The 26,742-nt window shown below is 30.4% G+C and overlaps 2 protein-coding genes across 2 annotated transcripts; both read left to right on the forward strand.

Moving 5' to 3' along the window:
* Positions 1–978: 978 nt before the first annotated feature.
* Positions 979–1,818, forward strand: LOC131658216 (ATPase 1, plasma membrane-type-like). The gene has a single exon (XM_058927537.1). The coding sequence runs from the start codon at positions 979–981 to the stop codon at positions 1,816–1,818; it is 840 nt and encodes a 279-aa protein (XP_058783520.1).
* Positions 1,819–6,276: 4,458 nt separating this feature from the next.
* LOC131661687 (endoglucanase 11-like) lies at positions 6,277–10,038 on the forward strand. Its single transcript, XM_058931294.1, has 5 exons — positions 6,277–6,699; positions 6,792–7,004; positions 7,108–7,308; positions 7,867–8,121; positions 9,219–10,038. The coding sequence occupies exons 1-5, from the start codon at positions 6,505–6,507 to the stop codon at positions 9,882–9,884; spliced, it is 1,530 nt and encodes a 509-aa protein (XP_058787277.1). The 5' UTR covers positions 6,277–6,504; the 3' UTR covers positions 9,885–10,038.
* The last annotated feature ends 16,704 nt before the right edge of the window (positions 10,039–26,742 follow it).

The raw sequence follows: 26,742 nt of genomic DNA on the forward strand, positions 1-26,742 counted from the left end.
AATGATGTTATCACCCCCACGAATCAGATAGAGCTTTCTTCCTTCTTCCTCGATTATGAACATCTTACCGAGGAAAATGATGATGCTGTTTCGAGTTCTCCGACTGCTACTCAAAATGTCATTTTGATATTAACCCCATCCAACATCAATTTCGAACTCCTACTTGATAATGTTGATGTTGTGAAACCAGCGTTTGATGTTAACGTTGTTTCTGATTTATTCTCATATGTCAAAGAGCAATTAAAGGGTATTGTTCCTAGTGATTTCATGAATCTCGACCCGGTAAGGTGGTTAGCAGATGGTTCCAACAATGGATATTTTGACGACGTTGATTACGAAATTCCATCAAAACCTTCTGATGCTATTTCAAAGAGAGAATGCACACCTGAAGCATTTAAGAGAGTATGCAGATTCACTATTTCTCCACTACCACTGAAATTTTCATTCTCAGCCACGACCATGATTCTGACAAGGGAGTATTTTCCTATGAAGCATGTTCCAAAATTTGGAATTGTAGAGGTATTGAAATTCAACAACTATATCCTTACAATTTTGAAATTTTTTGTTTGTACTGCTAATATTTTAGCAATTTTGGGTGTCATTGAGAAGAATAATAGTCGACATAAGGCATTGTTAGTTGGATCATGTTTAATGGATTGCATTAAGTCACTATTGGAGAAACATAAGATAATTGGAGGTTTTTACTTAGGATTGGTTCCCACTATTGGCTATGAGTGTAACTGTGTTATTGGAAGCAAATTCTTTGTTCTTGCAGCAAATCATGGAACTGTTATTCATGCATGCAAACTGTTTGAGAAATTGCCATATAGAGATGTTGTGATATGGTCAAAGGTATTTAAGAATCCAGCCTGATTTTGCTCAATTAATTTGGTTTCCTACTTCTTCCCATACTCTTTGCTTGTTGTTCGCCTAGTTTTCACTTTTCAAAATCACCAAGCTTGTCCTAATGTGGAGCTCATGAGCACTATTACGTTTTCACATGCTAAGGGTTCTCTTCAAATTTTCATTGACTTACAAGATACTCAAACAAAACATCAAGAAACACATCTCTCCACCAATGAAAACAATATTGGAAATGCTGTTGCCGCTCTTATGGCAGACTTTGCTCCTAAGACAAAGGTTCTTAGAAATGGTAAATGGTGCGAGAAAGAAGCTTCAATCCTAGTTCTAGGTGATATCACTAGCATCAAACTTGGTGACATAATACCATTCAATGCTCGTCTTCTAGAAGGTGATCCTTTAAAGGTTAACCAAGCAACATTAACACGAAAATCACTTTCGGTCACTCGACATCCAGAACAAAAAGTTTTCTCATATTCAAATTGCAAACAAGGAGAAAATGAAGTCATTTTTATTGCAACCAGTATTCACACATTCATTGGAAGAGCAACACATTTGGTTGACCATATAAACAATGTTGGAAAATTCCATATGGTCCTCAAATCAACTGAAAACTTTGGTATCTGTTCTATTACAGTTGTCATTTTGATTGGTAGAATTCCTATTATTATGAAAACTATTTTGTTTGTGTCAAGGGCTATTGGTTCTCATAAATTTTCTAAACAAGGTGCTACTGCAAAAAGCATAACTCTCACTGAGGAAATAACTGGTGTAACCATTATTGACAGTGGAAAGACAAAGACTTTTACATTTACCACATTGCTCATTGATATGGACTTGATTAAAGTTTTTATTAAGGGTATATATATGGAACGTATGATTCCTCTTGTTGCTAGTACTGTTAGGTTAGCCTCTTTTGTTGAAGCTAATTCTAATTACTCTAAAGTTCTGCTCTAGCCACTTGAGAACAAGGTTGGTCTTCATGGGGTGGCTAATGAAACATGTCATATTTGGGTTCAATGTTTGTTGGCAATACAAGGAATAGCTTATATCAAAGTTGCTAAATTTGAAAGAATAAATTTAATTTGGCACAAAAAGATGAAAAGGTTATGGTCTTGTTGCAGGTGGTTGGATGAAGATCTTGTATCAAAGGTAGCCACTTTTGGAGTTGCCAAAATTGTGACTTTAGTAACCAAAAGAGAAAAATTCAGTTTTTTTACTGCATGACCTTATGACTACATTACATCCGGGAGTAATTTTAGAACCTTGAGGACAAGGTTCAATGTGAACCAGGCGACAATGATAGGAGGTGCAATTAGATATTTTAATTAGTAATATAATGTTAGTTGTTATTTTATTTTGAATGTTTGGTTGAATTGGGCTTTTAGTAGTGTTTGATCCTTTTAGTTTATTATCATCAGAAGTACTATATATTGTAGTCTCATTGAGACATAAGGAATCATGAATGAAATGAAAAAGTCTTTAATTTTCTTAGTTAATTTTATTTGTCTCTTGTAATATTATTCCCCTTTTAGTGTAGAAAACCCTAATTTCATAGTTTGATAGGAAACTTCTTATCAATTTCATTATATTACTAAATAAAATAACTAATTAAATAATATGTTTTTCTTCTCACAAAATTATTATGCACCTATTTTTAGTCTATGCTGTTAAACCGATGTGTATTTTTGAATGATTATTTTGCATATATGTTTAGAACGTTATAAAAAATTCCTTGAAAAAAAAGAAACTCAAAATTTGATTTTTAAGTCGAGGTTTACATTACTTTTATCATTATCTTTTAAAATTTTAAAAAATTCATATTTAATTATTCTCATTTTAAAAAAATTTATAATTTGGTAAACAAATATTTTATAGTATTCTAAACATGTATGAGAAAAATTATTTTAAAATTTAAAAGTTTAAGGATAATTAAACAGTTTTTAAAAAATTTTTAAAAATATTAGAGACTAAAACTGCATGTATAAAAATTTTGTAAGTACTAAAATATGTCATTTTTTTATAGGAACTAAAAATGAAATTTGAAATATTTATAAGGACCTAAAACATACTTAACCCTAAAAATCATATCTATGACTTTTTTAATACTGCAACATTGAATTAAACATTTTCTTAAATTAAAAAAATAATTTGGATATTTAGTAACATAAATATTCATTAGATTAAAACATAGTCAAAATAATAGTTTTATGTACATATATTTTAATGACTACGCAACAAGAACAAACATAATAAATATCATCAAATAATGTATATGAAGCAAAAAGTGTGAAAATAATCTTTCTAATGATCATATATCAGGAATGACCTCTCTTTGCCTTATTCTGAGAGGATATTTGAGTTGGAAATACTCCCCTTGGTCTTAGATTCCTTAAACGTTTTCAGATTTCTGACCAACATATAAATTTGTAGCAGAGGTCGGTAGATGGGAGGGGGGAGAGATGGATCTAGAACCTTGGGTGGAGGATACATTTTCTCTTTGACTACGAGTTGGTTCTTTTTTGTGACCTCCCATATGTGATTAGAGACTTTACCCTTTCTTTTGAGAGTGGTGTTCGGAGGTGATACGAGTATAGTGATGGTTCTTATTTTGTGTCATTTGTCTACTCCGGTGTTTTGGTGCGTGAGTTCCCCCCAGGTCGTCAGGCCACTCTCGTAGAGTCAGTCCTTCTGCCTATTTGGTGTAGTTGGTCTCCCTCTAAAGTTATAGTTTTCTCTTGGCAACTTCTCCAAGATCGTATTCCAACCAGAAATAACTTACTTAAGAGGGGAGTTCCTTTGATCCCCGAGACCGTTTCTTATCCTTTACGTTTGTTGCTCGTCGAGTCGTTCTCTCATCCCTTAATGACCTGTGAGGTTACACCCTTTGTTAGGTATACTCATCAATAAACTAAACATAGTATCTAGAACCACTTTTTATAATAACCGGCGATGAACCCCATACATCAAAGTGAACCAAATTAAAGAGTGTATATGAAATAAAAACACTTTTATTAAAAGGTAAAGATGAAAATTTGCAAGTTTACAAGCAGAACAATTTGAAATATTACTGATTTGTAACTTTTCTAAGACTCCAATAGAAGCCAAGTAATTTAATCTAGAAGCAAATATATGTCCTATATGAGAATACATAACTAAAAACTATAAGACAAATAATTCAAACAAAAAGAAGCTAATAAGTTAGTTGTGGAGGTATAAGTTGAGATTGCAATATTTGAGACTTTCAACTCATCCAAAACATAAAGTTCCTCATATCTATAACCTGTCCCGATTAGCCTCTCAGAAAATGGATCATACACATAACAAAAAGTGAAAGAAAATGTAACAGAATAATTAGAATCACACAATTGACTAACAAAAGCAAGACTAGAAATATAATAAACATCATAAAATGATATATTAATTGTAGAGACAAAACCAATGTCTGCTAATGATATATGTGTACCATCAACAATCATAATTGACATAGATGTAGAAGGATTTAAAGAAACAAATGATTTATCATCATATGACATATGATGTGATGCTCTAGAATCAATGATCCATATGGAGGGAGACATACTTGATAAATTAGAAGAATTCAAACCTTTGATAGAAATGGTAGACATGAACATACGTAATCAGAACCAAAACCAATGGTAGTAAGAGCAGCAACAACATCATTGGATGATAGATTTTTTTAAAATTCTTCTTATTTTCTCTCTACAATTCGGGACATTGAGGTTTCCAATGACATTTCTTCTTACAAAAAACACATTTATCAATACCAAGTCCAATTCTACCTTGATATTTTCTTTTGTGAGTAAGAGAAACAAAAACAGACGGAGGAGTGTAGAGAGTTTCTTTATTTGGAGTTATATTAGAGTGAGTCTTAAGTCATATTTCTTTAGCCAATAACTCATTAACAACTGAATCAACATTGAGAAGAGGATTACAATGAAGAATGCTTCCATGATGACTCTAAAAATCATCTAGAAGGGCCATCAAAAATTGAACGTGGCAATGCTTTTCTCTTTGCTCGATACATGCTTTGACAATTCATAACTCCGCTTATTCTATAAGAGCCAACTAATCACATAAATCAGTCATGACCGAATAAAATTGTTGAACGGTCATATTATTTTGTTTAAGAGTCTTTTACTGTCACTCTCCAACTGTTACCAATTATTATAATTAGATTGATTATACAAATGTTTCAAATAATCCCAAACATCTTTGACAATATCATATATTACTAGTTGCACACCTATTGATCGAGAAGCAGAATTATTAATCTCAATGGTAATCTTCGAATTACTAACATCTCATGTTTCCAACATGTTTGCATATGTTGCTTCATCTTTTTTATATGCCGGCTCAACAAAAGTTCCATCAACATAACTCCACATTCTTTTTTTCTTTCATTTTTTTCCATTCCATAGCTCCAATAATCATAATTATGTTTATTGAGTTGAACATTAATAGATTGAATAGACTCATCTTTTTCACTGACCATTACTACTTTTAGAAGAATTTAAAATTCAAACGCAAACCATGCTATCAATTTTTTTTTGTATGGAGAAAAACAAAATCATAAACATAAAGTTGACAAAACTAATCAATAGAACGAGTAAGGAAACAACTCGTAAAAACAAAGTCAATTTTTTTTTCATTGTTGCAAATATCATATTGAGTCAACCAAACTCTTTGATAACATATGAACATAAGAGAAAGATTCTAATTTTTTTATAAAAAAACTAATAAAATATAAATACTAAATAATTAAAAAAGATTAAAATACAACTACTAATATATAATATCATCTAACCAAGCACTTGGACTCCAATGGTAAAGGAGCTCTTTTAAGGGAACAGTACTTGACCAGTGTTCATACCTCAGTTCACGACTCTGGAATAATAGAGCTTCTTTCCTTAGGAACCAGAGAGCTATAAGCCAATATATATATATATATATATATATATATATATATATATATATATATATATATATATATATATATAAAAATAATATCATCTAATAACTAATTTTAGTTTGGTAAAAAAAATAAAAATTTATATTTGTGATATTACTAATCAAAGATTACTCTTTGATCAATGATATACGAGTTTATTTTAATTTAGTGAAAGAAAAAAACTAAAAGAACAAAATAAGCACATTTTTTAAACATAGTAAATTTTCTTAAATACAATTAATTTTTTTTTTTTTGAATTTATAACACGGCACATGCTATATTGCTATTATAATTCGAATATGTAGGGGTATCCGTCGACCCATGTAATAAATAGAGGAAAATAGCAATTGCCCCATTTGAATTGAATTCCCAGTGAAACTATTCCCCACACAATAACTTATTTGCCAAATTCAAATTCTGAAACTTCATCAAATCAAAATTCAACTCCCTGTCAAAAAAAACAAACCCACTTGAAATTCTCACCTGATATTCTCTTCCCTTCCTATTATTAGACCATATAAATATAAATACGCATAAGCTACTAACTTTTCAAATATCACTTTTTTTCAACTTATTTCCCCTGCTTTCATCCTCTGCCTAACTCATTTCAATTTTCTCTCCACTCTTTAAAACTAACTTCTTTAAGAGGGAACTGAAAAGACAACAACAGAATGAAGAATCATCATTATCACATTTTCCTCTTCACCTTTTTCACCTTGTTTTGTATAACTCACTCCTTCGATTATGCTGATGCACTCTCCAAAAGCCTCCTTTACTTCGAAGCTCAACGCTCCGGGAGGTTGCCGTATAACCAACGCGTCAATTGGCGTCACCATTCCGGTCTCACCGACGGTCTAGAACAAGGAGTAAGATCAAATTCTTAGCCTTCTTTATTTTCTGCTTCTTGATTTTGATAAATTGCACTGACACATGTGATTTTATTTTTTTTACTGTTCAGGTGGATTTGGTAGGAGGATACTATGATGCAGGTGATCATGTGAAATTCGGTTTACCAATGGCATTTACTATCACAATGTTGTCATGGAGTGCTATTGAATATAGGCAAGAGCTTATAGAAGCCGGCGAGCTTCGACATGTAATGGAAGCGATTAAATGGGGAACTGATTATTTCATCAAAGCTCATACCAGCCCTAATGTGTTATGGGCCGAGGTATAATTATTAATAAATAATAATAATAATTATTATTATTAGTGATTTCAATTTTGATGTGATGATGACTGCAAAAATATCTCTAACTTTAAGGTTTATTTAGGTGGGTGATGGAGACACTGACCATTATTGCTGGCAAAGGCCGGAGGACATGACGACTTCTAGAAGAGCATTTAAGATAGATGAGAAGAATCCGGGTTCAGATCTGGCTGGAGAAACTGCTGCTGCTATGGCAGCTGCTTCCATTGTGTTTAGGAAAACTAATCCACATTACTCTCAACTACTTTTGCACCATGCTCATCAGGTATATAGTATAGTACTTGTGTTTGGTTTGGTGGTGGGTTTGTTTTAAATATCAACAATAATTGCTTTTAACTTCTCCATTTTAAGTATCTTTAACTTTAAGAGAATGGTAAAGTTAAAGTATGCAAAATAAATAGTTCTTTATGTTTTTAATTTGAGTTAGTGCCTCTCATTATAGTTCTATCAATGTTACAAAAATGTTATTGAAATGTTGTTAGCTATGTGTTTGATGAAATTACTGTGAGACGCCGTAATTTTGTAAAAGCTACATTTTGTTTGTAGCTTCAACAAAGTTACGACGTCATTAAGATTTTGTCAAACTCACCGTGATACCAGACATGTTAGTCATTTTGATCTTCTATGTATCGTTCGGTGGTTAGTTTGGTGACTGATGATCAGTTTGTTATTATATGAGTAGCTGTTTGAGTAGTTAGAGGTGGCAACTGGCAATTAATTAAAACATAAGACTAATGAATTTGGTTGTGCTTAGTTTGTTTTAGTAATTGAAAGGAAATGTTTGTTGAATGAGTTATTTATGTGTGTACAATTAATTGTGTAGCTGTTTGAGTTTGGGGACAAGTACAGAGGAGAATATGATGGAAGTGTTGGAGTAGTGAAAAACTACTATGCGTCGGTGAGTGGATATATGGATGAGTTATTGTGGGGAGCTATGTGGCTGTATAAAGCCACCGACAGAGAACATTATTTTGACTACATTATTTCTAAGGCTCATTCCTTTGGTGGTATTGGTTGGTCCATTACAGAATTTAGCTGGGATGTTAAATATGCTGGTCTTCAAATCATAGCATCAAAGGTACTAATAAAAACAAAAGGGTTTCCTTTAATCACTCCTTTTTGTCTCATCTCACATTCCACTAGGTAACTCTAATTTAAACAAGTCAAGTTTTATGGTCCAGTGCCTTTTGCTTTTATATGTTTTTGTTTTTGTGTGTGTGTGTTTTGGTTTTTTATTTTTAAACACTTTATTTATTTTCTTTTTGTCTTCATCTTTCAATCAATGGCTTATTTTTCGGTAGAATTGCCTGCATATAGCTTTACTAATATGAAGTCAAAACTTAAATGATGGGTTTAAGACTTAATTCTTGTTCTTTTTACTTTACTTTCAAAAGTCATTTATCATTGATTTGATGGAGCACAATATCTATGGTACATTTTCAATAGGAGTTGAAAATTTGAAAAGTATACTCAAGAACAAAGCCATGTGCAATTGATCACACTTCAATTAAAGTGCTCAGGCTATGCTTGTGCCATATGTTGAAATTTCAATGGTGGCAACAATGCATCCCTTAGAACATGCTATTTATTGTGTGAATAGTGCTTATAAAAATAAAAAAAACAACAAAATCTTTATTGAAGTTAGTATCTTAAATTTTTAATTGATTATATCTGTTGTTAAATACTCAGAGCATGCATGTATAGATTTCACCTACATATACATGCATTGACTGTCAAAAATGTAATAATGAACACCATTGATTGCTTATATGATTGATAGTATATCTCATCTCTCAACCTTTCAACTCATCATGAGGCAATCTATGGCCCACATTCAAAGAAAGTTTTTTTTTTTTTGGTGTCTTCCAAATGTTTGCAATAAATCAGTTGGATCTATTGCAAAATTGATAGAGTACATTTTGGTTACTTGGAATAGTACTATTTCCCTTATTTACCAAGGGCTATACCTATATGCATGTTTAGAAGAAGAAAGTTTCAGGGTCCATTCATTCATTATGTTGGTAGTAATGCACAATGATTGATGGTGGATGAAAACATGTGCCACATTGTTCACATGCACTGTCATTGATCCACCTGTTATTTTGGTTGAATAATGGGCCTTCATTTTGGGCTTTAAGAGTTGTGTTATAAAGTGATTGTGATTATCTTTTGCAGTTTTTGATGGATGCAAAACACAAGAAACATGCTGATATACTAGAACAGTACAAATCAAAAGCAGAGTACTATATATGTTCATGTCTCAACAAAAACAATAGAAGCAGCAATGTGGAAAGAACACCAGCTGGATTACTCTATGTAAGAGAATGGAACAACATGCAATATGTTTCAACTGCATCATTTCTACTCACAGTTTACTCTGACTTTCTCAAAAGTGAAAATCAAAAGCTCAATTGCCAAAATGGAATTGTGGGCCATGAAGAGATTCTAAGTTTTGCAAAGTCACAAGTTGATTACATTTTGGGTTCAAACCCACTTAACATGAGTTACTTAGTGGGCTATGGGCCTAAGTTTCCCAAAAGGGTGCATCATAGAGGTGCATCCATTGTATCATATAAAGAGAATAAAGGGTTCATAGGGTGCACACAAGGTTATGATAATTGGTATGGTGTCCAAGAACCAAATCCTAATATTTTGGTTGGAGCTTTGGTTGGAGGACCTGATAATGAAGACAAATTTGAGGATCAAAGGAACAATTATGTGCAAACTGAGGCTTGCACTTATAATACTGCTCCATTAGTTGGAGTTTTTGCAAAATTCTTGCAAATAGGAAATAGAAGTCTGGTTCAGGATTCTGATTCAGTTTTGGTTGCTTCCTTATAAATACTATATATATAGAGTGAAAGAACTATAGTACTTATTATCACAAACAAGTCGATTAAATTTTCCATCGATTTTGTTTCTCCCTATTATCTGAGTGATATTTTGGCCTAAGGCAAATGTGTTTTCTTTATAAACAAATTTTTATAAATTTGTTGATATTATAGTGCAAAGGTAATGCAATTTTATAATTTTCTCATCAATTTTTTAAAAATATTTTTGCTCTAATCACAATATACACTTTGGACTCGTATTGCCTAAATTGTACAATCCAAACAGTTTAAAAGCATGTTCAGATCCTAAAATCCACACTCTGGTTTTACTGAGACAGTGTTGTTTTCTTAAGTTGTTTACACAATTTCACATAGGGATCCTCATCATGATTCTCCCACTGATATGAAAGCTATGGATCTTAGCATTGTACATGTAGTTGCATAGTATACTGATTGTCACTTCCAGTTCACGACTGATAGACAATTTACTTTACAAGATGGGTTTTTGACATGGGTTTGAGGTAAAACCGTAAAACAGACATATTAGGATTTACCAATAAAATGGTTGTTGATTATGAAATTGTCAAAGATATTCTCTAGACTAATCTAGATTATATTTAATTGTTCAACAATTTTCCAATTTTGTTGGGGATGGATTCTACTTATAAAGCCAACAAATACGCCTACCGTTGCTTGAGTTTGTCGGTGTCACTTCTACTAAGATGACACATTCAATTTCATTTTCTTATATGATATTTGAGAATGAAGAGAACTCCATTTGTGATTTAGAGAAATGCTGTAATTTAATGAAATTTCTTATTAATAATTCAAAAGATAATTATGACTAGTCAGAACAATGATGTTGCAAGAGTTGTCCCCAAGTGCATTGGTCTACTGTGTCAATATTGTTTGTAAAACTTGTAATTCAAGTATTGTGGTATTCAACTACTAGTGTGGCTCTATTGTTTGTGTTAGTTGGTTAGTTGAGTCTTGTGTGCAAGATTGTATATATAACTCTTTTGAAGGATTTAATCAAATAAGACTCTTTCTCGTCCAGTATACTCTCTTTCCCGTTTATTCAATTGATGTTATGTTATTAAGTCAAACATTTGACATCAAGAGTCTGATTCATTCATCTAGTGAATGATGACATCAATCTAAAATGAATGAATCCTTGCAAACCTTCCAAATTCTTGATGCGAAGAATTATGACAATCGGTGCAAGCAAATGAAGGTGGTGTTTGATTATCAAGATATTTTTGAAGTGATCAAGAATGGTGTGAAAGTAATTGAAAATGATGAAATTTCCGCACAAAAGGTTGCACATAAGGAAGAAAAGACGAAGTATTTCAAAGCTTTGTATCTGATACGTTACTGTATTGATGCAAATAATTTCGAAAAGGTTGGAAATTGTGAATCTTCAAAATAAGCATGGGAAATTATGGAGAAATCATATGCAGGAGCAGAAAAGGTAAAGGTGTAGAGATTACAAACTCACAAAAGGCGATTGGAATTGATTCAAATGGAGGAGAAAGAAAGTATTAGTGACTATGTAACAAGAATCACAAGATTGGTAAATCAAATCAAAACATGTAGAAAATCAATCAGTGAACAAAATTTGGTTGGAAAAATCTAGAGATCTTTAATATCAAGATTTGACAATTGAAGAGTCTAAAGATCTCTCAACGATGAGCAAAGAAGAATTGCGGAGCTCTATTAAATCACATGAACAAATAATGGATGAAATAAGTAGTGATAAGGCAAAAATAGACATTGCACTGCAAGCTCAATTCAACAAAGACAAGAGAGGACAGAGAAAGTGGTATGGGAATAGAGGCAGAGGAAACTATCACAATAATGGTGATAGGATTCTCAAAATCTCAGCAAAGCAACATCTCAAAAAGGTGAAAGTAGTAAAAACAATCTTGGTGGATCCAATGATGGCTATTGAGGTGGTGGAAGCTATAGAGAAAGAGGTGGCAAGAAGAAATTCGACAAGAGAAATGTCCAATGCTATAATTGTCAAAGTTTAGACATTTTGTTGATCAATGCTATGACAACAAGAAATATTCAAAAGAAGATGAACCAAAGCTTGCAAGACAAGAAAATGAGAATGAGAATACCGTGTTAATGGTGAATGTTGCTAAAACAAGTTGTAGTGGAATACAAGCATCATGTAGTCAAATACAAAAATCCTGTATTCAACTACCAAATAAAGAAAATGTGCTTGTAACCACCAGAGAAATGTTGAATGTAGTGATCAATGGTACCTTGACTCAGGGTGCTTAACTATCATGACTGGAAGGAATGATTGGTTTGTAAATATCAATCAAGCTATGAAGAATAAGGTGAAATTTGCAGATGATATCACACTAGCAACAGATGGGATATGTGATATCTCAATTAGGATAAAGAATAGTGAGCACTCTTTAATTTCAAATGTGTGTTACATTTCTGGAATCCAATGTAGTCTTTTAAGCATATGGTAATTTCTTGAAAAGAATTACAATATTCACATGGAAGAAAAAGTGTTGAGAGTTATAGATTCAAAGCGGAATTTAATTATAAAGGCCCCCATGTCAAAGAATGGAACCTTGAAGATTGGGTTCAATGTGATGGAGCATATGTGCTTGACAACAACTATTAGTAGAGTGGAATGAATTTAGCGCTATATACTTGGGCATCAACTTCATAGATGTTAATTCTTTGTATAAAAATGGTATAGTTTCAAGCTTACCAAAGATACTTATACCTTCAAAAACGTGAGAAGAATGTGTTCAATCTAAGCAGTATAAAGGTAGTTTTATCAAATATGCAGGATGCAAAATCAAGTGCCAACTTGAGGTGGTTTACTCTGATGTTTGTGGACATATGCAGGTGGATTCAGTAGAAGGTAACAAATAGGTTGTGACATTCATTTATGAATTTAGCAGGAATTTATGGACATACTTGATCAAGAGAAATATGAAGTATTTGAAATATTCAGGAAGTTCAAGTCCAAGGTAGAAAGATAAAATGGTCACAAACTCAAAACATTGAGAACAAATTGTGGAGGTGAATATGTATCAAATGATTTTGGCAAGTATTGAGACCATGAAGGTGTTGTTCATGAAGTACTTCCATCATATATACCTCAAAACAAATGGAATTACTGAGAAGAAGAATATATCAATTATGAACATGGTGAGAAGCATGCTAAAAGGTAAGAACTTGCTAAAAGAAATATGGGGAGAAACTGTGTTCACTGCCACATACTTTGTAATAACAAGATTTGGTTCTGCATCTGACTTTATGTTTGGTTGATAACATTACATGATATCTTAGAGAATAATTTAGTACTCTAACAGTTTCTGTCTAGTGTGTAGCTTTTGCTAACAAGTTCTGACTCTGAAGAAAAGGCGTGTGACATCATCAGGTTCTAACTCAACATACTCGGACTCTAGAAGAAATAAGGCGTGTTTACAAATCCATTAAAGTTCTAGAATGATTATATGACAACGATTCAAATGAACGTTGGTGATAGAGCTTCTGATCGTAACTCTCGTGGAAGAGCTTATGGGGACTCCTCTAGCTCTGAGATTTTGCTGTCCAAGTTCTGAAGATTCTGAAGACAAGGTTCTGGAAGAACAAGTTCTGAATATTATGAAGACAAACATTCTGAAGACCAAATGCTGAAGACTCTGAAGACAAGGTTCTAGATGAACAATTTCTGAAGACTCTAATGACTTAAGATCTGAAGATTCAAAGACCAAGTGCTGAAGACTCTAAAGACAAGGTTCTGTATGAACAGGTTCTGAAGACTCTGAAGACTTAGGTATTGGTGACTCAAGTTTTGGTCCTTCTAAGAATGATTTAATATAAACTATCAGAAGCCTATGAAGATTAGAAGATAAGATCAAAATTAGTTTACGTGAGGAAATAGTACATCGTTCAAATGTTTCCACTACCCGGATAGGGTAGTGCAAGGACTATACTTTTGTACAATGTTATCGGCCACTTTCTCACTAACCGTTGGAACAAAACAGTTAGAATTAAGTATTCCTATTATACCCTTCAACAGACTTGTTTTTGGATATAAATGGAAGACTTGTAAGTTTGAAGAAATATCGAACAACATTTCAAAACTTAGGCTAAAACGCTGTACAAATCTCTCTGATTATTCTTTGTATAATTTAATAAGCAAGTGAACTTTTGTTCGTTAACTTGCAGCAAGTGAGATTTTGTTCATATACTTGTTTAACACTTTTGTGTTATTTGATTGTATTTAAAATTGTGTAATCTACTTTCAAGAAACAACTTTGTAAACACAACCTTTGTATTCCACTTGTGAGTTGATAGTTCCTTGGGAGACTAGAGCTTTAGTCATAATTCTCAAGAAAACATTGAAAGTTAGTCTTTGTAGTTTGCAACAAGTGACAATTGGTCTTTGTTGTGGTTTCTATATTCAGATCGATTATAGTGGATTAAGTCCATGTTGATAAGGCAAAATCATCTTGGCGGATGGACTGGATTAACTTTATCAACAATGAACCAAGACAAAAATAATTGTGTCATTTATTTTTGTTCTTGTGTTCTTGGTTTTTGACTTGGGAAGAATTTGATTTTAAACCTTGAAACCCAATTCAACCCCCTTTCTTGTGTTTCATGCACCTTCAATAGGAACTAGAGCCCTGATTCTGGTATTGATTGTTATCAAACACTTAACCGTGTGAGATAAAGATCTAGAACTTTTCTGTGAAACACTATGGCCATTCCACCACCACCTGCACCACCTGTTATCAATGAAAGAGATCATTACAACACCAAACCTCCAATCTTTGATGGAGAAAGATTTGATTACTATAAGGACGTAATAGAAAGTTTCTTTCTTGGTTATGATGTTGATCTATGGGATATGGTAGTCGATGGCTACGAACATCCTGTTGATGCAAGTGGAATTCAGATTGAAAGAAGAAGAATGAGTGATCAACAAAAGAAAGAGTATAAGAATCCTCATAAAGCAAGTCACTTCTGTAACTCGTCACAGATAGAATTCCATACAGGACTCATCTTATTTAATGTGTTATGACTTGTGCAAGTGTCTTAACGCGTTGCACTTGGATACTCATCAAGGGTGTGGTTGTGTAGCCTACGTAGATAGGTAGAACTTGCTTCTGGATTCCTCGTACACGGGTACAAGTCTGCATACTTGTTTTGTGTTACTTGTGTGCTTGATGTTATCTCATTGGCTAGTCATGGGACTTCTAATGGTGATACTACCTTTTGTTGTGTATTTGTACAAGACCGTGAGGAAACCATGGATCTTTGGTGGACCCATCTGATTGTATGAACCTTATAGAACCGAGTGAACCCTTAAGATAGGGAGGCTCACTGAGATTTAGTAATCTCACCCCATTTCAATTATTATATTTTTAGGTGATTCGGGGTAGGACAAGGGCAAGGGTAAGATGGCTTAGTCTTGCGGCGATGTTTCTTGGCGATGTTTCGTTTCTTTTGTATCTTTTAGTTTGTGTACTTTTGGATTATGTATTAGTGCCTATTGAGATTTGTATATTTTGGCCATGACATATTCAAATTTTGTACTTGTAATAATACTTATCCATTTCCGCTGCTTATGTGTGATATTCATGTACCATTTTAATGCTATACACGTGTTATCCTAGGCAATTATATGTGTGGGGTGTAACAATAATTATGGAGATAACTAAGATTCAGAGTAATTTTCTTTGGGGTGGATCAGAGGAAAGAAGAAGGATACAATGGGTGAGTTGGAAGGATGTTTGCTTACCGATCGATAATGGTGGGCTTGGTTTAAGGAGGATAAAGGATTTTAATTTGGCCCTTCTCCTTAAGTGGAGGTGGAGAATTTTTGAAGATTCTGATGCTTTGTGGTATAAAGTATTGAAGGCGTGGTATAGAGATATTAATTTACGGGTTGTGAATGGAGGAGGTTTTCAAGATGTTAAGGTTTCTAAATCATATTGGTGGTCCAATATCATTTCTTTAGAGAATAATCTCCCAGAGGAATTTTTTAATAGAAATTGTAGTTTTCGTGTAGGAAACAATTTTTCTATTTCTTTGACACTGAATTGGTCGGAAGTGGGTCTTCTTAAGGAACTGTTTCATATGTTGTTTTCTGTTTCTTTGTTAGAGGATGCTTCCATTGCTGGTATGGGAGGTTGGCATAACGGAGAGTGGAGGTGGGGAGATTTCGCGATACTGGTTCTATTCCTTCAAGATGCTGCTATTGCGTTTTTTCAGTTATGCATCATGTTGCAGGCACCTTCTCCTACCGCGGAAGCCAAGGATTCCGTCGTCTAGTTGTTGAATTCAGCTTCTTGTTTTTTGGTGCGTAGCTGCTATGACGTGGTCAGCAGATTTCATCTCCCTTTTGGTCTGTTAAATCGCTTTTACGTGGTGTTGATTTCTATTTGGAAGACGAAGGTCCCTCTCAAAATCAAAGCTTTTTGAGATATTTTTTCTTCTAGCAACCTCTCTTGCGTTTTTTGTAGAGATGTCCAAGAATCTTGGAAGATTATAAAATAAAAAATATATAAAAAAGGTAGTTTTAAAGAGAGTTTTTTGAGGTGGTTGCTTTTGTTTGAAGGTAGTCTTGGAAGTATTTTTTTAATTTTAATTTTTTTAAATTTAATTGGCAACAAGGGTTGAACCCATGTACTTTGCAATCATAAAAGTCTCTCTATCCACTAGGCCAAACTTTTAATTTAATTACAATATTACAATAATAATATATATCACATAAGTTCTCCCGTATTTAATAAATTACTTAATATTTCAATTATTAATAATTTATTAGTTTAATAAAGATTAAATAATTATTAAATATAACTGAAACATTAATACTTAATACATAAATATTAAATAGTTAAAATAATATAATCATTAATAGTCAACTATTAATTAAATCATTACATAAATTAATATTTTAACTACCAATTTATTAAATTATTTAGTTGAAATATTACATAGTTAAAATAATTTAATTATTTAACCATTAAAATTTTAAATAGTTTATTAAAAATTTATTTATTATAATTATTACACATTATTTCAACTATTGAATTAGTAATTTAACTATTTAATATTTCAATCATTAATATCTCAATTATTAATATTTCAAATATCTTATTTATTGAATAATTAATTTATTGGATTATTTAGTTGAAATATTAAATATTTAAAACAATTTAAGTATTTAATCATTAAAATATGAAATAGTTTATTCAAAAAAATTTCTTTAAGATTCAATTTTTTTTAATTATTTAATCATTTGAAACTTTTTCTTTAAGATTCAACATTTTCATATTTAAATTTTTAGGGTTAAACGACTTTCACCCCTGCAATAGCGAGATTTGATTTACCCCCCTTTTAAAAAAAAATTTGAATTACCCCCTATCATATTAAAATTATAAGTCTTTTGCCCCCTAAGAGGGAAAAATACCCCCTGTAAAATATATTTTTTTGATTTACCACCCTCGTTTTTACACGCTTAGGGGGGTGCCCAAATATTTCAGGGCGTAATCCAATTTTTTTTTTAAAAGGGGGTAAATCAAATCTCGCTACTATTGCAGGGGGTGAAAGTCATTTAACCCAAATTTTTATAATAAATAAATATTTTTTGCTAATCCAATAATAATAAATATTATAATTTGCTATTATTATAATAAAAAATTTGCTGCTATTATAAACATTTTAAAAATATGTTTAAATAATTTAAAAAATTTCATATAAAAAAATTCACACAATTTTTTTCAACACAAAATATTTTGATTATTATTTTATTATATTTAGAATTTTAAACAAAAATTAACTTTACTATATAAAAAATAATTTGTTACTTTATAATAAATATTTGCTGTTAATATTCATTATATAATATGCATTACATATAAAACAAGAATATAAGTGACTTGGTGGAGAGTAATGCATGTAATGGATAAAGATGATACATGGTTTTGGGCTAATCTATTTTCATTCCAAAATTATAACTACTAATTTCTACAACTTTATTTATTCTTCAATTTATTCATTTTTATTTTATTTTTAAAAGATACTACAATTAATCTAAATGCTGGAAGGGGAAGTTGAGCGGTTAGATTATGCATCTTCATCGTACGGTTATCTTCTCTGATCATCAAAGGGATGTGAAAACACTTTATTTTTATTTTTCTTTCCCACTATCAACTTCTTCTTTCTATGTCATTTTTAGTTTCCATTGCTATTATTTAAAAGAGAGAGATGGAGGGATATGAAATTCATGGAGTACAATCAACTTTCACATTAAAAAATATTTAAACTTCTCATATATGTTGGTAAGCAGACTTTTAAAAATCGGTTGCGGTCGCATCATAATTTGTCGCCCTCGCGTGAAATAACCAATCTCTATCGATATCTACCGATATTGTTTTGTCGTGGCCGTTTTTGTGAATTCTGGCATCAAGTGGTACCAGTTTCCTCCCGATCGCAGTTGCGGGGGATCGAATCGTAGTTCTCCCTACCAAGTTCAGCGCCAATCACCACTGAACTAACTAACGATTGATTAAATATGAAGAAAAAATGGAGAAACTGTATACTAATTATTACACAAATAAATATTTGTTGCTTTCAAACTCTATTGTTGGATATGATTTTTGCAGATATATAATAATGTCGAATTTTGATATCTTCATGCCTTTTATGGATCTCTACGAGATTTCGTGAAAAGAAGAAAAGAGAAATCATAGGTACGATTGAATTTACTCTCAACTACAATGACACCAATTGTTGCCCTTTTGTAATCGTCAATACTTTTTCTCAATTTCACTTGGATTATTTTTAATGTATTTTTGATTAATTAATACAAATAGATACATATAGTGCAACCAATCAATTATTTTCTTTTTAAATGTATTTTGTATTTTATAAGAAAATATATAAATGTATGGAGATTCACACTCGAAGAGAAATTATGTGATATATACTCCATCCGTCTTATATTATAAGTAAATTTCACTTTTTAATTTTATTAAATAATTAATATATCTAATTTATATAAATTAAATATATTAATTATTCAATAAACTTAAAAATTGAAATCTGTTTGAAATACAGAAGGAATAAGGAATTTGAAAATATACTAGGTTGATGTCTTCAATTTTTTTTTTGGTAAGAGGGAGGGCCGAAACCCAAAGGAAAACAACTACATAGGAACAAAATTAGAGGCTAGAAAACCAATGAAATCAAAGTTCAGGCTATCTTGAATGAAAACCGACATGTCATGAAAAACTTCTAATCCATGCTGCATATTCCTATCCTTTAACGCAAGCGCATTAGCACACTCATTGGATTTCTTATGAGTAAAAGAGAGCTCACTATTGGGAATTTTCTCCATGAGACAGATAATTTGATTCTCCAAAGACGAAAATCCATAATTATTCCTCTTAGCTTTAGCTAAAACTTCAATAACCACTTTAGCATCAGTGTTTATTTCAACCTTATGAAACTTAAGACCAACAACCATTTTGAGGCCTTCAAAAACACCCCACAACTCCGCTTTAAGCACACTACAATTTCTGATAAACTTGGCGAAGCCTTTAATCCATTTACTGTTCGAGTCGCGAATCATCCCACCACACCCAATTGTACCATCAGAAACTCTAGATGCATCCACATTAGTTTGACAAACGACATCCTAGGAGGGATCCGATGAATGCTTCTCTCCGAATTCACTGAATCAACAATTTGTGACTGGATCTTCATGGCCATAGCATAGTCTTGCACCCTTTTCTCTATACCCATGCACGAGTCATGCGGTCTAAAATAGTTCATAGTGTGCATCTCTGTATTTCTCCAAGACCAGATAGCATGACAATCAACGAACCATAAATTCCTCCAATCAACATCTTCATGGGGCCGAGAAAGGATACTCAATCTGATCTACTCATGCCAATTCATCTTAAAGAAGTCATCTGCAATGCTAGATGGAACACGGTTAATCCATATCATACGAATCTTCAAGCAATCACGCATGGCATGCATAGAGGATTCACACGAGTTCCCACACAGAATGCAAGAAGCTCCTTCAATACCGATAACACTTTTCCTATAAGTTGTCATCAACCTATCATGATTCGTCAGCCAAATAAAGTGCTTAACTCTTTAAGGAACCTTTAAATTCCAAATACTCTTCTTATTGATGAGTCTTGTATCACTTCTCCTTTGATTATGATATAGAGCACTGGCTGCGCACGTACTGTCCTCTTCACTAGCAACCCTGAATTGATCATCCGTAGCATCCAAACACGGCAGCATAATAGCAGCAATTTTCTTCTTCAGACTATCCGAAAACCAGACCTCCATCATACTCTAGTTCCAGCTCCCTTCCGTGCCAATCAGATCCTTAATCGTAATGTTATGTAAATGCAAAGGAATATTAACATTATAATCTGATATGATCTTCCTAGCTTCAACCCATCAGTCATGCCAAGCCCTAACATCATAACTGTTACCAACCTGCCATTGGCCATGTTCCAGCAACTGTGGCACAGTCTTTGCAATAGCCTTCCACATACTTGAATCAAGTTTTTTAGTCTCTGTTATCATGTGCATATTATCAAGATTATATTTACCTTTTTACACTCTGCACCAAAGTTCCTGCTCATTATGTATTAACTTGCCACCAAGCTTCATAATACACGCCAGATTCATGACTCCAAGATCTTGCAGCCCTAAGCCACCCTTGTCCTTATCTAAATTAATGATCTCCCAGCTTACAGCAGGGTACTTTTTACTATCCTTGGTATCACCCCATATAAAGTTCCGTTGGAGCTTCTGAATATCTTTGATACACGCCTTCGGTAAAATATTTGTCATCATCGAATAAATAGGAATTGCTTTCATGACGCTCTTCGATAAAGTAACTCTACCCGCAAACGAGAATTTCCGCCTTTCCAGCCAGATAACTTGTTAGAAATTTGGTTCATAAAGTGGCGTGAATACATCTAGATGAGAGATCTCATTAATGCATTGTTATGATTCCCTCTCACATTTGATAACTTTGTATTAATAAAAGAGTTAAATACATTTTTAGTCTCTATAAATATGCGACCCTGCAATTTTAGTCCCTCTAAAATTTTTCTTCAATAAATGATCCTTGTAAAATTTTTCGTCCCCAATATTAGTCCCTCCCGTTAGTTTCCACTAACGGAGGCTGACGTGGCACGCCACGTGGAAGACAGCTTGACAAAAATAACCCAGAAAAATTTTATAGGGACTCAAGACGTATTTAACCCTTAATAAAAAGAACGATTTCTATTCAATTGTTTCCCATCCCTCACAACATTTACATTTATTGATTTTTTAATAGTTTTATTTTTAAATTTTAAATCTATATATGATTTTGGTTTGGTCTTTTTTATTTTCAAATTATCAATTATCAATTGCTACAACTTTATTTATTCTTCAATTTCTACCTTTTATTTATTCTTCAATTTCAACAACATTTTTTATCTAGTAAATATAATTTATAACTTTTAAATGTTTTTTAATAAAGAAATTATTAATTAATTTTTTAATAATGAAGTAAAGAAGTAAAAATAATTTAAAAAAAAAAGAAAGAGAAAGGGTCAAAAGAGATATTAAAATCAAAATGAGATGAATATATATATATATATATATATATATATATATATATATATATATATATATATATATATATATATATATATATATATATATATATAGGGCATATCATATGAGAATGACATATTTATATGAGAATGTGAGAATGAATCTGAACCATTGAATTTAAAAATAAATGGTGGGGATTATGAGTGAATCTTTTTTTTCTCTCTCCCGTATCTTGAAATAAATGAAGTAGGAGAGAGAAAAAAAAGATTCACTCATAATCTCCACCATTTATTTTAAAATTCAATGGTTCGGATTCATTCTCATATTCTCATATAAATATGTCATTCTCATATGATATGCCCTATATATATATATATATATATATATATATATATATATATATATATATATATATATATATATATATATATATATATATATATATATATATATATATACTAATTTAACTTAAAATAAATATTATGAAAAAAAGGTATTTTATAATTTCTTACGTATGCATTCTAAAACAAGGAAACAAATATGTGTTTCACAAAATTTATTATATAAATAAATAATATAAATAAAATTAAAAAAATAAATAAAAATTATCAATTTATTTTTTTATGGACGTGCGTACAAAAAAACAGACAAAACGGACATGGGAGTGTCCGTTTGCATGCTAGAAAAAAAATCACATCACTCTACGTCATAGCTCAAGTACTTATCCAACATATTTTCTTTTGAATTAGAATTGTATGGATGCGATGCCCCTTATATGGTATAGAGAGTTATTTTGATCCCAACAAATGATGATGTTTAAAAATTGAATGATATAATTACCAACCAGTTTTCAGGAGAAGAGCATGAATTGTTGTCGTTTGACGATGTTGAAGGGAATAAATCATAATTTATATCAGTAAAAAATTTTAAACTCAATTGCACATGGTAGTTTGTCACCATATATTTTAAAGATAAAAATTGGTGCACCATTGATGTTGTTGCAAAATTTATATCCTAGATATGACTGTGTATTGGGACGCGGTTATTATGCCGTGGTTTATTTAAGAATATGTTGGATGTATAAATCTTGACCGGAAACAATGGGAGAAAACAAGCTTTCTTGCCCAGAATTAAAATAAAAATGTCTGCAAGTGATGAGTGGCCTTTTGTACTTAGTAGAAAGTAATTTAATAAGGATACACAATATTATTTTTAATGGGACGTATAACACAAACTTCATAAAAAAGACGTTTTCTCTCACAACATAACTCTATTAGTTTAATATTAGAAAATAACAAAATTATCATCTTGATTTTAATTCTACTAATTATGTCTAACCAATATATTTTAGCAACATAATCGTTCAATAAAAACCTCATTAAAAAATATACACACGTTTACTTTTCTATATTGTGCGCATTAAAAAAAAGCAGACAGACGGGCACTTAGTGCCCGTCTGAATGCTAGTTAATAATAATAATAATAATAATAATAATAATAATAATAATAATAATAATAATAATAATAATAATAATATTAAGAATTAAATATGTTTGTGGTCCTTCTAAATATCTCAATTTTAATTTTTAGTCCCTCAAAATATTATCTTCAATGAATAGTTTTCTTAAAATTTTTCATCCATATTTTTTATCCCTAATACTAAAACTGTCACTAAAACGGTCGCTAAATAATAAATCGTCGCTAAAATCGTCGCTATTTCTGTCGTTAAGTTGTAAAAGTCGTCGATAAATTGCAGAAGGGACAAAAAATGTTGATGAAAAACTTTAGGAGGATCACTCTTTAAAAGAAATATTTTAAGGGACTAAAAATGAAATAAAAAATATTTAGGAGGATTACAAACATATTTAACCTTAGTATTAATAATAAAAATACTTAAAAAGTATCTGATTTTATTTTTAATTGAATAAAACAGAATATTTCTCCACTCTTTATTTATGTGTACGTAGAATAAGTATTTTAATAAATTCATATAGAAGTTTTAGTTACAACTATTAATTATTTTAATTTTTAATTCAAAGTATTATAGTATTTTTGTGTGGTTAAATTACAGTTTTGATATGTGACATTTTTTTAATTAAATTTTTACCACGCACGTCATTTTATAAATAAATTATTTTAATTATAATTTTTCATTAAGTATTTCTAGAAATTCATATTTATATTTATATGAAAATTATTTCTCAAAATTTTAAAACATACAATTGATTGTCAGCTCATTTCTGCAGCCCACATTTTTTCTTTGCCATTGTTTGTGTGTGATATATATTGTACATTCAAATTAGTCATAACTCACACAATGTGGAAATTTTTCAGTGGACTATTTTCTTCTATCAGCTAAAAACAGTTGCGAAAGTTTCCTCTCGAATTACAATTTGAAACCTTCAAAATTCTCAGCTCCAACGACGAAACCGCCATGAAAACTCTCTTATCTCATCTCTACAATCCTCAATCTATATTGTTGAAGATTATAAAGAGAAGATAAGAGAGTTTCCATGGCGGTGTCGTCGTTAGAACTGAGAATTTTAAAGGCTTTAGATTGTAATTTGAGGGGAAACTTTTTGCAACTGTTTTTTTGCTGATAGAAAAATATTGCCTACTGAAAATAAAAGTCTCACATTATATGATTTATAATTAATTTGAATATATATATATATATATATATATATATATATATATATATATATATATATATATATATATATATATATAAGAATGACAAATAAAATCTTGTGGGCTGGAGAAATAGGCTGGCCATCAGCCCAATTTATATGTGTTTAGAATTTTTATTAAATAATTTCCAATGATTTCAAATGAAATATAAATTTCTAAAAACACTAAATGCAAAATATTAACTATAATAATTTATTTATAAAATTATGTGGATAATAATAAAAAATAAATAAGTGACATGTATAAAAAAATTACACCTCAACAATTTTTAGATAATTATTGACGATGAGAGACCAAAACTATTTAAAAATAAAATACAAGGACTGATTTCGTGTTTTTTAAATATTAGTTTATTTCTAATTTTTCTACTAAAACATTAACATACTTTTAATTAAAATTTTTTTTATTAGAAGATTATCATCTCAACAAATTTTATTATTATTATTATTATTATTATTATTATTATTATTATTATTATTATTATTATTATTATTATTATTATTATTATTATTATTATGGTTATAATAGTTATTACTAAAGTCAATAGTTTATTGATGGATTTTTCAAAAGTATTTGAAAAAAATTGTTTGACATTATCTTTATTTAAAAAATATTGCATTTCAACATTATAAATATTATGATTAAATAAAAAGCACCTCTTTTCATGATATAAATTAGCATAATTTAGTAAAAAAATATAAGTTTATAGTTGTCAAATTAATAAAATTTTGATTTAAATTGAAATTTTTAATATTGAGAACCAAAAAAATAATGAGAGTTTTCAAGTGTATCTCATTAATAAATAAATTTTGTATTATAATTTAAAAAATACATTTTATTAATTAAATAGATCAAATGCATATTTAATTGAATAGACCTATGCCTTTAAATTAAAATAAATAAAAAGATAAAATTTGGTGTCAAAGTAAATTTTAACACATAGTAACAAATATTAAATTATATATACACGTGGAATTTAACTTACTTCAAGAGTAATTATTTTTAACATACTCCAAATCATAGCATTTAAAATAAATTTAATTTAGTAGCTAAGTTAGCATTTTTAATCATAATCATTCGATTAAATCTAATTTAAAAACTATAATTTGGAGTAAGATAAAAAAATTTACTCTTGAATTGATATTAATCTATTTTATCTTAATAATGACATATAAACATGTTCTCATTTGTTACACACCTGATTAAGCATCTCTTTATTTGGAGTATGAAAAATCAACCATAGTTTCAAACTTATAGTGGTAAGAAGGTACAAGGTATGTATCCTTTAATATATTTAAAATAGCACTCTTAATATTCTTCTATATCCTCATTATACTACTATAGATAAATATTTAGTTACTTGACATGCATAATACTTAATTATAAGCAAAATTTATAAAATATTTGGTTATAAAGAGTATTTGATCAATGACAAGTAAATTTCTATATAGCAAGAACTTTTATGAAGATATGGTTACTATCATCTCCACTAGAAAATAAAATTTTGGTTAATTTTTGTATATGATGAATAAACAAATGTAAAATCAGGTGTGAACAAAATGGGAACATGTTTATCTTCATCATCATAATAAAAGAGATGAATATACTTTTAAAATGAGGACACATAAAATGGAAGTTATACCACATGCATTCAAACATGAGTTTTAATAAATTGAATATGAATATTTTTTTTAATAAATTTAAAAATAAAGAGTGTAATGAGATGACAAACCTTAGATTCGCATGTGAGAAAATTTGATTGAGAATCGAAAACTATAATTTAGATATAAAATGCTTTGAAGTTCAAGTGAATCCACAAATAGCCGCACCTTCCTCTTCAACATGCAAGATCTCTTCACCAAAAGAATATGAATTATCAACATTGAAATAAAATAAGACTCATATATCATAAAATTAGAATCATGTTAAGCAGTAAAAGAAAACGAAATGAGAGTCAAAATCTTGCAAGAGTGAAAATACATATAGAGTGAGCAAATCAAGAGCCAAGAAATTAGAGAACAATTTTTTGTTTTGTTAGAGTTTGTCTATTTGATATTAGCAAGAGGGGGTGCTCTATATATATTAGTATTAATTTATGATAGTCTTAACTCTTAAGTTAATAAATCTTTATTATGAATAATCTTTTTGACTAGATTGAGTATTTTTGTAATCTTTTTTGACTAGACTGACTATTTTTATAACTTTTTATAAAACTAAATCAAAATAAATTATACTTTATTATTTTTATTTGTCTTAAATTATTTGTTCATTTAAAATATCAATGTGATATTATTATTTTTTTCTACTAATTTACCATTATTTATTATATTTTAATTCATTTAAGTATTCTATTATCTATATTATTAATAAGGTTATTTTAATAAATGAAACTCATTTTATCATTGAAATCAATATAATTAATTATTTTATTAAAAAATGTGAAAATTTCAAAGAATACACCTATTATAAGACGGAAAAAATATAAAATAAATATAATTATAAAAATATATCAAATGAGGTCTACTATTTCTCCTATTTGTTTGAAAAAG

The sequence above is a fragment of the Vicia villosa genome, linkage group LG3 (assembly GCF_029867415.1).
Source record: "Vicia villosa cultivar HV-30 ecotype Madison, WI linkage group LG3, Vvil1.0, whole genome shotgun sequence".
Classification (NCBI taxonomy): domain Eukaryota; kingdom Viridiplantae; phylum Streptophyta; class Magnoliopsida; order Fabales; family Fabaceae; genus Vicia; species Vicia villosa.